At 39.8% G+C, this 12,358-nt stretch overlaps 1 protein-coding gene across 1 annotated transcript; it reads right to left on the reverse strand.

The window, feature by feature from the left end:
- Positions 1–5,776: 5,776 nt before the first annotated feature.
- Positions 5,777–7,031, reverse strand: RPRML (reprimo like). Its single transcript, XM_072111141.1, has one exon. The coding sequence runs from the start codon at positions 6,711–6,713 to the stop codon at positions 6,378–6,380; it is 336 nt and encodes a 111-aa protein (XP_071967242.1). The 5' UTR covers positions 6,714–7,031; the 3' UTR covers positions 5,777–6,377.
- Positions 7,032–12,358: the final 5,327 nt, after the last annotated feature.

Genomic DNA, 12,358 nt, shown 5'->3' on the forward strand with positions numbered 1-12,358 from the left:
TCTGTATTATCGTTTCTTTTTATTTGGCTTAAATTGCTTGTGTTCTGGACAACAACTGCAGACCAGAGATAGCAGGTAAGAGCTGTCCTGTATGGTCTGACAACTCTGTTATTCCATCCTAATGCATCAATGGTCTGCAATGGCATTTAACTACGTTCCACACAGAGATGGGATGGGCACTGCATGATACTGATGAATATCAGAAAAAACGATATATTCCTTGATTCACAGTAATGCACATTAAATTGCAAATGATATTATATGAATTATGGTACTCAAGAGGAAGCTTTGGATGAGCACCTATGACATTGGAATGAAGGATATTTTGATGCAGCCTATGTAACAATTCTGACTAAATAAGAAAAAATAAATAAAAAAACATATGTTATTAAAATGTATTTATTATGTTGTTTAGAGAACCATAAGCATGATGGGATCTGAAAGATGAGATTCTGTGAGTAACTGTAAAGGGTTTTTTTTTTCCACAAATCAATAGCTCTTGGGATGTAAAACAATTTTGCCTTTTATCTTTGTTACCTAAATCCAGCATTTTCTTTGCTGCCTCTCCCTGTTCTGACAAGCCCTAGAGTCCGTATAATAAACAAACTGTCCAAACTCTTTGGAGGGGAGGGGCTACTGCTCCCTGCTCACAGAGGAGGAGATCATGGGACAGAGCTCTCTCTGTACATGTAGCAGAGCAGGATGTGTTCAGAACTGTGGATACAAATATCTTCTGTATAGGATATTGAGGTACAAGATTTCCCCTGTTCCCTATCAGTCCCTCCATCCCAGCCTGTCATTCTACAGATCTTTCTCTGTCTCTCTGCACCTCATGCTATTCCCTTCCCCCACCTTGTCATCGGCTTGTCATCAGCCCTGTACTGGAAAGCTATTAACCCTTAGTTCTCACACAGCACAAGCTATAGACTTCATGTAACTGGTTTACGTATGATTTATTTCCCTTATTACATGTCCCCTGCTCCTCCATGTGATGAAAGCTGCCAGGCTAGTCACCATATACATCCTGAATGTGCACTGTGCAGTGTTCATTGGATTTACTTGTGAGAAACCTAATGGATTTAATGCTAAATTACTTTATAGAAAACACAAGGCGTCATGGGATCTGGCCTCAGCTTGAGGGCATAGACAGACATTACAGGCAGTCCCCGGGTTACATACAAGATAGGGACTGTAGGTTTGTTCTTAAGTTGAATTTGTATGTAAGTCGAAACTGTATATTTTATCATTGTAGTTCCCGACAATTTTTTTTTTTTTGCCCCAGTGACAATTGGAGTTTCAAATTTTTTTGCTGTAATAGGACCAAGAATTATCAATAAAGCTTCATTGCAGACAATTTTAAGCTGATTATTGCAATCTGGGACTATTTTAAAGCATCCAGAGAGCTTCACCAGAGGTCACAGTGGGCAGAGGGGTCCGTCTGTAACTATGGGTTGTCTGTAAGTCGGGTGTCCTTAAGTAGGGGACCGCCTGTAGTCTCGGCCCACTTCGCCTCTGGTGAGAAAGATTGTTGTCAAACACTTTCAGAACAGAAAGTGCCAGAACTTTGGAAAGGAACTTTGGAGGATGTATAGTTGCTCCTGTTATTGTGGCTGCTCCTGTTATTTTAGCTGCAATGGTTAAATTGGGCACTAACTCCACGGTATCTTTGTATGTTCCATGGTATCTTTGTATAATTTATTTATTTAGCTACTGAAGAAAGAGCCAAGCAGAGCTCAGAAAAGCGTCTAGCGACATACAAAGATACTGTGGAACATGCAAAGATACCGTGGAGTTAGTGCCCAATTTAACCATTGCAGCTAAAATAACAGGAGCAGCCAAAATAACAGGAGCAACTATACGTGCTCCAAAGAAAACCCATCCCTTTTACCTGGGAAGTGTACAGCTAGAGACGATCATCAGCTGGAATAATCAGACGGAGCACAGCATATTGACGCATGTGCACATCCACTCTGGGGACGCCGAGACACTGCCCATCCTCACAGAACTGCTGAGCCTGTCCGATGCGATATCTGAGTCTAAGGGGGACTCTTTAGTCTTTCGGGAAAACCGTGAGTGTGACACTGGTCACGACAGACACGACTTTTAGTGAACAGTACTGTTTACAACATTTTTCACAACATTTTTAAGCAAAATACATAAATTGTATTCCCAGCGAACATTATTGGGACATATTACAAGAACCAACTATTTCATTACTCTGAACTCCAATGAAAAATCTGAGGAGTTAAAAGGCGTATAACTTATCGGCATATATGAGCTGTTTATAACCTATTGGCATATATGAGCTGTTTATAGCCTATTGGCATATATGAGCTGTTTATAGCCTATTGGCATATATGAGCTGTTTATAACTTATTGGCTTATATGAGCTTTTTACTTGCATAAACCCCACAGTACATAATTATCGCTACATTTATATTCCAATTTTTTATTAAGGGCACAGATGTGCACTTGGGCCCTATGGTGCCATTTGTGCCCCTTTTTTAGCCCAGCCTGAGATATTACAAAGTGTTACACACTGGTATGCATACCATTACATTGTACAATATTGTATTTTAATTTGATGTATTATTTGATGTAATTTGTATTTTAACCATCACAGTTAATAAATAACGTGTATGTGTAGTATCTAACCATTAGCATGGATTGGTGCTTGGTGCAATTTCCCCTTTTATACTTCCAATTTTCATACAGCTAAGCACCTGTATATCACCTGAGCACATTCATTGCTAGTTTTGATTCAACGTTGGGGTTAAGGTAGTGCTGAGTTATTACCATTGCTGTTCCCCTCTTTCAGTATATAGCCAGTGCCTGCTTCTCAGTATATAGCCAGTGCTTGCCCATCATATATAGCCAGTGCCTGTCTCCCAGAATATAGCCAGCAGCCCTCTACTATATAGCCAGCCCCATGCCCCCTATTATATAAACAGCAGCCCCCATCTATATAACCAGTGACTCCCCCTTGTATATAGCCAGTGCCAGCCCCCCAGTATATACGCAGTGCCTGCCCCCCATTATATAGCCAATGCCTGCCCCCTCATATATAGCCAGTGCCTGCCCCCCAGTATATAGCCATTGTCTGCTCAGTCTAAAAAAACCAAAAAACTCTTTACTCGCCCCCACAGGTCCTCTTCTATCTTCAGCTCTGTCAGTTGCGTGCTGACATCATAGTGTGTGTCGATGGTGGCGCACACCCTATGATGTTGGCAAGCGACTGACGTCGTGGTGTGTGCGACACTCGCGGGGACCCAAAAGCAGAGGCGAAGCTGAAGACAGACGAGGACCTGTGGGGGTGTTGGAAAGGTGAGTACAGAGGGGTTTTTTCATAGACTGGAGTATAAGCTGGGTTAGGGTTTTTCAGCACATTTTTTTGTGCTGAAAAACTTTGCTTATACTCAAGTACATATGGTAATAAAGATATGAGCTATGAATGAGACACATCTGTGGGAACCTGTCATTAGGTTTAATGGTGAAATTCTCATGACAGGTTCCCTTTAATATGTTAAAACATGACAAAAATGATATCTATTTGTTATCTACAGGATCATACCGTCCCAAAAATAAAGGAGAGGTGTAGCTTGGACCGTAGGGAAAGCCAATAAATATGAAGCCCGTAAGAAAATGACACAACTGTGTTTTTTGTCATTTGTGGTTCTTTTGGAATTTTTTTTACCAGAACAATTTGTCCTGCAGATAACAATCCCTTACACTGTACTGTTTTGTATAAAAAGTTATAATAAATATATAATAGAATCATGTAAGAGAAAAACGAGATGTGTATAGATGACACAATATAAACTTTATTAGTGTAACATTTAAAACATACTTAAAAACCCAAAACAAAGGGATTGGGTGCATATCACATGAGCTCCCCAGAGCAACCTCATGCATGAACGGTATACAAACCGTAATAAACACAATACATAGGCAGAAAATTGTAAATAGTGCACACAGATGTTATTCAGGACCAAGGAAAATAGTTGGTGGTATCAAAAAAAAATATATTATACGATCAGTGTACAGCAAGGTCCAACAGCAGCAAATAAATACATATAGTGCAAAGTTACATTACCAATTACAAAGGTGCGGTCTGGGGAGAGAGGGATGCCCAAATATGCACCCAATCCCTTTGTTTTGGGTTTTTAAGTATGTTTTAAATGTTACACTAATAAAGTTTATATTGTGTCATCTATACACATCTCGTTTTTCTCTTACATGATTCTAGTATTCTCTAGATGTGTGATGAAACCCTCTTATCCTTGAGTATTGTCACCCCACTAATTTCGAAGAAACGATAAATATATAATAAATTATAATAATCAAAATCAAAATGTGGGGAGTGAAAATGGAAACATAAAAACTAAAAAGGACCAGGTCACTAAGGAGTTCAAATCAGATGCCATAACGTCTCCTGTAGGTTCCCTAATACTATCTAAAGATATAAAACAGTCTCATTACATTATAACACCCCATTACTGAATTTCAGATTAATAAAAGGACTGCACATCACTTGGTCAATTTTTCTTAGTCTTATCAGGAAAAAAAACCTACTTTTTTCATGGCCAATCAGTATTTTTCCCCTGTGAGACTGCATCTATCTATCTCAGGCGGAAAGTCAATAAAGCATTTTACAGATTCCTTTAGTTATTTAAGACTATTTGAAGGGAACGAGGGAATTAAAATAAAACTACAACTGGTAAGAAAGGATTTGTTAGGCCTTTGCTATATGTAGAGATTGATGGGATTAGTTCTTCCACTACACACATCGCTTCTATTTTACCATATAGGAAAAAAAAAGAACAAGCATATGCTGTTTTAAAGGGAATAATTCTTTGTGTGTCAGATGTGAAAAAGGCTTTATCTTCCAGCCAAATCCTTTCGATCGTGCAGCGGCTGTTCCATGGAGATTTTAACATTTTCATCGTTATAAGACTGAGGATCTTGGGTGAGTTTTTCAGCCCTAAATCCCAAAACATCTGTTGAGGTTTTTGGCAGTAGTTGTGGTACCTCTGAACTAAGGGATATTTACTTGGAATTACATTCTGTATAAGAAAAAATCCACAACAACCACATACATCAACTAAGAGCACTATGTCCCCGGATATATACAGCATTACATGTAACTATCTTTCCTATCCATGAAACACAACTCAAATGTTATCACTACTATTAATTCCTACATTAGTCTCAAAATTAAAGAAAAGCTTTCATTCTGTGCATTTATGACTATTTGACTACTTGATGTGACTTAGGTACTACATCATATATAAAGTACTACTATTATAATGTAACAGTGGCCTATGTTCATTTTTTTATTGTCTGGGTAGATAGAACATCATTAAATTGGACAAAAATACTTCATTTTAGCTTTTCTTCTCAACGTATCAATGTAAAAGATATAATTGGCATCTATAGAAAATGTGTGTTTGATGCAGATAAAACTGTGCCCATTAAAATTGCCCAATTTGTGGCTCAATAAACTGACATAGAGACTGGGAGACACATCTGTAGTACAAACCTCTTATCATACAGGAGGCTTATTATCTGTCGGCAGCCGTGTCCCATCCTGTGGACTAATTATTAATTGGGGTTTCTGAGTAATAATCTCAGTGTCACGGTAGTTGTATCGCTGTTTGCAGAGAAAAATCATGTAATTATTTATGAGCCATTTGGCTCCAATTAAACCTTTACCAAGCGTTATTAACCCCTTACAAGTATAACAAAATTGCCCATAGGGATTACATGGAAAAGCACATTCCTTAAAAATAGTAGGTTTTATTTTTGTTATTTTCATCAAAATACAAAAAAATACATTTACTACAATATAATTAACATTGACTACAGATACAAAAAAGAAGCATTCCCCATCATGCTTAGAATTCAATAAATATAGTGCAATACACTTTGAAGAAACAGGACTGCAGCCTTGGAAACATGCTTGAAAACGTGTCCACAGAATGAGTAGGAGCAAAGAATGGGATATCGGCATCTCCGAGGTAAGGAATGATATTTTAGGCTGCAGATCATGCAAATTATTAACCCCCCGATTGGAGACAGATGAAGTGTATAGGGGCTTGCTATAACCCATGAGGTATAAAAATACAAGAACGTTTATTACTTAAGGAGGACTGCTGCAGTGCAGGGAAAGATCTTTGCAGATAGGGACAGGTAACCATTATAAAAGTCGTAGCAGCTTTGAAATTTCTTCTTCAATTTACATTCAGTAATGGTATGGTTCTCATTTGGCACACCCCATGCAGACCCCACAAACTCCATGCAATACTGTTCATCTCAACAGCTCTCATTGGTTCTAGGGCATGAATCCCAATGATATTTTCGAAAGATTCTCTTCTCTTTCAGTAAAGACCCAGAATCACTGCGCCCACATCTTTTGATGGCCTCCTGTCCTTCACCAAGAAGTTTATCATACTTTCAGACTTGATAAGCAAGTTGCACCCAAGGAAGAATACGCCAAATAAGACAGTGATGGATAGGACACATAGAACAGCTATCTGGACCACCCTGGTGATGAACAAGCTTCTCTCATCTGGTGTCAAGACAAGAGAGCCCCCATCACTTGTGATGACAGCCCTGGTCCCATTGCAACATTCAATCAAAGATCCAATTCCTTGGGATGAGTTGTTGTAAGCCCCCTCATCCAGGACAGTCTGGTTGAAGAAAGTCCCATTCATCTTTGTAGTTTTAGACCTTCCAAAAGCTCATAAAAGAGGGGACAGGCAACTTCAGCAATCTCTTTAAGAAAATGTCCAAGCAATCATCTCCAGAGGGTAAGTCTTGAGAAGACACCACCTTAGATACTGAATACATCCATTGCAGTGAATCAGTGCTGGAGCTTCTCATCCACAACAAATCTTCTTTCCAGACTATCTATGCTCTGGGGTGAGATGGTGCTCACTGATCTTATATATTGCTGGGAGAAACCATTAGCCTGGCAGGCAAAGGGGGTAGTGATGGACTGAAGTTGACACTTCAGTCTTTAAGCAAGCACTTTATGCTTCACAGTCCAGCAGGCTGGATATGTCCTGTCTCTCTGAGCAGCAGTGTAGGCAATCCGTAGGATTACTTTAACTCATAGTCTGCTGGAAAGATATACATATATACATTCCTATACTACAGTAAAGTCTAGATCTGTGTTAAAGCTCACATTCTGCAGTGCTACATATGGAAAAGGAAAAAAAACACAGAGAGAAGTCATCTGTATTGTATAAGATTTCCTAAGATGTACAATTGATACTGAGATCCACTAACGTCTGTAGGTTAAGGATTTGCCCATACTAAACTGCAGATAAAGAGAGTTTTGATATAATAGAATGGGAAGTTAATTTGTTTGTAAAGGCAGAGGTCAGCTCTAGATGACCCGGGGATGACCAAGCTTTACATGGGTGGCTTATTGATTTCAGTGGGCATTGAGTGGAAAATTTGATGTCTGAATTCCCAATAGAATAAAGTTGGAAATTCTATATTAAATTTCTATCATTTTTTATTTAGCAGTAAACATTCAACATTTACCTCCTGCCTCTACTGCATAAATTGGTTTTGCAGTATCCAGTTGATGTGCCCTTATATTTCTAGGAATCAGACTTACTTATTGAAAGGATTCAACAAATCAACATCTCATTTAGGACCAAGTTGACATATTTCAGATTTCTATCCGCCTGGAAATCAATAAGGCACAATGCTGCATCTTACCAATGACATTTAATTCAGGGCATAGTTCGATTAATGAATGTATTTCCTATATCTTTTTGGATTAGTCTATTACTTATAGCCCGTTTAATAAGCAGCTTCCAATGCTTTACTATACTTTGTGGGAAAACTATAGTTTAATCTGCAAAGATTATGGGTAAAATAAAATACATTTTTAATGAGGCCCCCCCTCAGCCCTCCCACAAACCACACACACTACCTTATAGATGTCTTTATACATGTCTCACTGATGCCTTTAGACATGGGATTAGAGCCATCACTCTTCTAAAAAAGACCTTTATTGATGTCCTCTGTTCCAATCATGGAGACAGGGAGCTGCAGTATACAGTCTGTATACACCACCTCCTCACTGACATTGCACACCCCCTCATGAATAAGAGAGACCTGTCACATACCTCCAAACTTTTTGGCTAGAGAATGAGGGCAAAAAGTCCTTCCCCCTTTTTTCTAAACCATGCCCATTGTCCGCCAATTGCCCCAGCTGCAAGCATAGTATATTATCGACCTTAATGGACTCCACATAGAATAATACCTCTTCCAGCAGCCAACCCCCTATGGACACATATAATACACCCTAATGCAGCTCAGCAACAAATATTATCTTTAATTTGGTCACAACTTTTAATTATCTATAATTATTATAATGCCCTAGTTTTCTATATTCCTCTAACAATGTAGCCCCTCTCGTCCCATTGTGCTCTCTATCCTCGTTTCTCTTCATATTGTGCTCCATGTCCTCCATCCTCCTATTGTGGCCTCCTGTCCTCCATACTCCTTATATTGTAGCCTCCTGTCCTCCATCCTACTCATATTGTGGATCTTGTCCTCCAACTTCCTCATATTGTGGAATCCTGTCCTCCATCCTCCTCATACTGTGGCATCTGCTCTCCATTCTCCCCATATTGTGGCCTCCTATCCTCCATCCTTCTCATATTGTGGCCTCCAGTCCTCCATCCTTCTCATATTGTGGCCTCCAGTCCTCCATCCTCCTCATATTGTGGCCACTTGTCCTCCATCCTCCTCATATTGTAGCCACTTGTCCTCCATCCTCCTCACACTGTGGTCTCCTGTCCTCCATACTTTTCACATTGTGGCCTCTTGTCATTCTGTGGCCCATCTCCCTATGTTTGTAGTTGAATATTGGCACATGGTCCTTAGTTCCTACTAGTCCCATACTGGCAGCTTGTTTGTAGCAGTGAGACCTGTCAATCAGGTCAGAGCCAGGGCAGTGATATATCTGCATCTGTTATGTCTAGAGCATGACATGAAGAGGCAGAAAAAGACTTTTCAGGGCTCTTTGAATAAATTATGAAGTGTAAAAAGCTGATTTGCTTTCTAAGATGAGCATTACAGAATGAAAAGAGTTACAATAAAACTTCTTACACAAGCCTTTGTATGTAACTGAAAGTTAAAAACTCAATCAATATTCCAGTGTGTGTACATAAGAAATAGCAATTCTGGACATTATGGAGGAAATTTATCATGTGTGTTGAAGAAACTGGTCCAATGTTAGACGGTTGTGTCCTACTAATAGCTGGTATAGTCTGTGCACCAAAATGTAGCACACCATCTTATATGTTTTTTTGGCGCACAAATTTTTCCCACAAGGCCCCACCCCCTTAGTTATACAAGTCGGGAAAGGGTTAAAAAAATAAAAGGTCTAAAAGCATTAATAAATGTAATACAATGTAAATGCAAACATTTTAAGCATTTTTTTCACAGAATTCTGCTTGACAATCTCCCCCATTGATGTTCTTCCCCCTACTAGAGGGAGAATATGATCTCCTCTTACTAGGAAAAGACGACATGACTTTGTAGGAAAAAGTCAGTTCTCCAAAAAATGAATTAATGTGGCACATTGAACTAGACCAACTAATAGGAGGCTCATAGTATGACTGAACAGTCTCACACTGCGCCAGCAGAAGACTGATCTTGGTCCAATCTGCGACACTTTGGGGGAGCTTTATAAAGATGTCTGTGCCAGAATTCTCAAGTGATTTGCAAAAAAACTGTCTGAAATACCTTGTACCACATTTATTAGGGTTTTTAGGCACTTTTCCGATTAGCATGAAAAAGAGGTATTGGGAAAGGGGCATGGACTTGCAGCAAAAAGCCAAAAAATATAAATTATAAAGTATTAAAAGTATAAAATTGAGACATAAAACCAAACCATCTAATAGATGTTGCAAAGTACAACTCAACAATCTTAAACTACAGCAGATTAAACCAGGATCAGACACAATGATAAATCTGGTGCAGCAGAGACTGCTTTAGTATAACTCTGCACTGGACACTTTGATAAATCTCATCCATTGATACATCTCCCCAAATGCTGGCATAATTCTGGCATACATGGATTAATAAATGACACCCTATCTGATGTAGCCTTCATTTTCTAGCAGCTCGGTGACTTTGCAGTGCACTTTCAGCTGGTGGAGATTTCATTGCAGTCACTCACTGCTCCCCTTGCTCCCTGCGAAACAATTCTATGTAATCTGGCTGGCACCTCATTTGCTTCTGCCCATCTTGGTATAAAGACAAAATTCAGCAGAAATAAAGTTTGTTGAAATGTAAGTGTACTATTTAGGACATGAGTACCAACATTTTGAGGCCATAAGAGGGCATTATATAATGCCTGGGCCACAAAAATTAGGGCATTATACGGCTTGGGAACCACAATGGAGGATCATACAGTGTGGGGTCACAAAGGGTGGCGGTATAAAAAGATGGCATTTTAAAGTGTAGGGAAAGAGAGCGTTCTTATACAGTGTAGATGCTACAATGGGGGGGGGGGGGGGCACAAAACTGGGGAAATGCAAAGTGTACAATAGTTGGTCATTATACATTTTGGGGGGCACAAAAGAGGTATTATATGGTGTTATGACCACAAGAGGAGGTATTATATAGTATGTGGGGCACATACCTCCCAACCACACTCGATCAACACACAGCAGGGACAGTGAAGCAACCAGGACTGCGGTGGGGAAAGGTAAGTTACAAGGAAAGGGGTCAAATAAAGGAACCACAAAGTGGGAGGTACAGAAAGACAGATAATTATAGGTGAGGGAGGGGGGATAAATAAAAGGCCCAACTATATGTGAGGGATTATAAGTAATGAGGGTATTCTATGAGGGGCAGATTAAGACTACCATGGGCTCTGGGCTGTATGAATATTATAGCCCCTGCTAGTCTGGAATTTATTTCCTACATATGGTACTAGCACCAAGCTTGTTGGGGAATGGAGGTAACTTCCCTTCTGCCTGCCTTTAATCTGGGGTTTCAGGACCTTTGGGGATCTTCAAAAGTCCTGAAATGACTCTTGTGTACATGTGTATTGAGAGCAGGAACAGATGTACAAGTAATACTATTGGTTGGTGTAAATTACAGGGTGAAGGGGGTTGATAAGGCCATGAACATGCATGGCGGCTTCTTCTGCCCCTTTTCCTCTACCACAAAAGTTGTCAGGTAGGCATGCAGTGTGGGGGCCACAAAAAGATGTTAAATTATGGGGACCAGAGGGGCACCATACAGTATAAAGTCACAAGGGTGAGAATTATATAGTATGGGGGCACAAGGGGACATTGTACAATGAAGGAGCTATGAAGGAGCTTATAGCATGGGACATTAGACAATCTTTGGACCACAAGAGGGGAATTTTATAGTGTTGGTTGACTGATGGGGGTGGGGGTATTATGCAGTGTGTGGTGGACACTATGGGTATTTTGCAGCTGTTTATATTGTATGTTTTACCCTCTTTTCACCCTTTAAAGGATGTGGGGTATGACCTAAGTATATGGGGGCATAGTTACTATGCACCTGTACTAGTGTCTGCAGTAGGAAATTACCCGATGCATATGCCATACTGGGAAACTGAAAAACATTCCATAGAAACATTCCATAGAAATGATAATAAAGAATAAAAACTGCAGCCATCATAAACTGGTGCCAATCTAGTTTTCTTCACTGAGCATGATTGGAGTTGAAGACCCACAGTCCTCTGCACAGAATACATTTTTTTAAATAAAAATTTTATGCAGATATTTCTAATAAATACATGTACAATAATTAAAGCACAATTAAGAATATGTACAGTAATATGGAAGTAAATTTATGTTACAATTGACATAAAGTAACAGGAATAAAGGTTAACTACAAAACAAAATAACTAAGGGTACATTTAGACAACCATCTGGGGGGACATATTTGCAAATTTGCAACCGCATATACATCCCCATAGATGGCAATGGTTGCTCCGCAACGGTACGGTGCCACACATCCCATAACATGTTCTATCTTTCCCCGTGTGTGCGGGCGTGCAGAGCTATTTCTTATGGGGATGGAGGGGTGAGCAGCACTTACACCTCCTCCTCTCCAGCACGCCTCCATATGCCTACCCGACTACGGCCGTGCGGGCATACGTGTGTATGAATGTGCCCTTTATCAGTCTCATTACAATTGTCAGTGAGTTATAGATAAACATGTATGTGCAACACCCTCGCCGATGCAATGGCGAGGTAGTGCTTGCGAATACGTCCCACCTGTAGGTAACATCACCTTACACTACATGATCCTTATAGGATCAAGGGGAAATTGCAGTGGTTAATCCTGC

The sequence above is a fragment of the Engystomops pustulosus genome, chromosome 6 (genome assembly GCF_040894005.1).
Source record: "Engystomops pustulosus chromosome 6, aEngPut4.maternal, whole genome shotgun sequence".
Classification (NCBI taxonomy): Eukaryota; Metazoa; Chordata; class Amphibia; order Anura; family Leptodactylidae; genus Engystomops; species Engystomops pustulosus.

Coding starts and splice junctions, on each gene's coding strand:
- RPRML (XM_072111141.1), bottom strand. CDS start 6,713: ATGAATGGGACTTTCTTCAACCAGACTGTCCTGGATGAGGGGGCTTAC.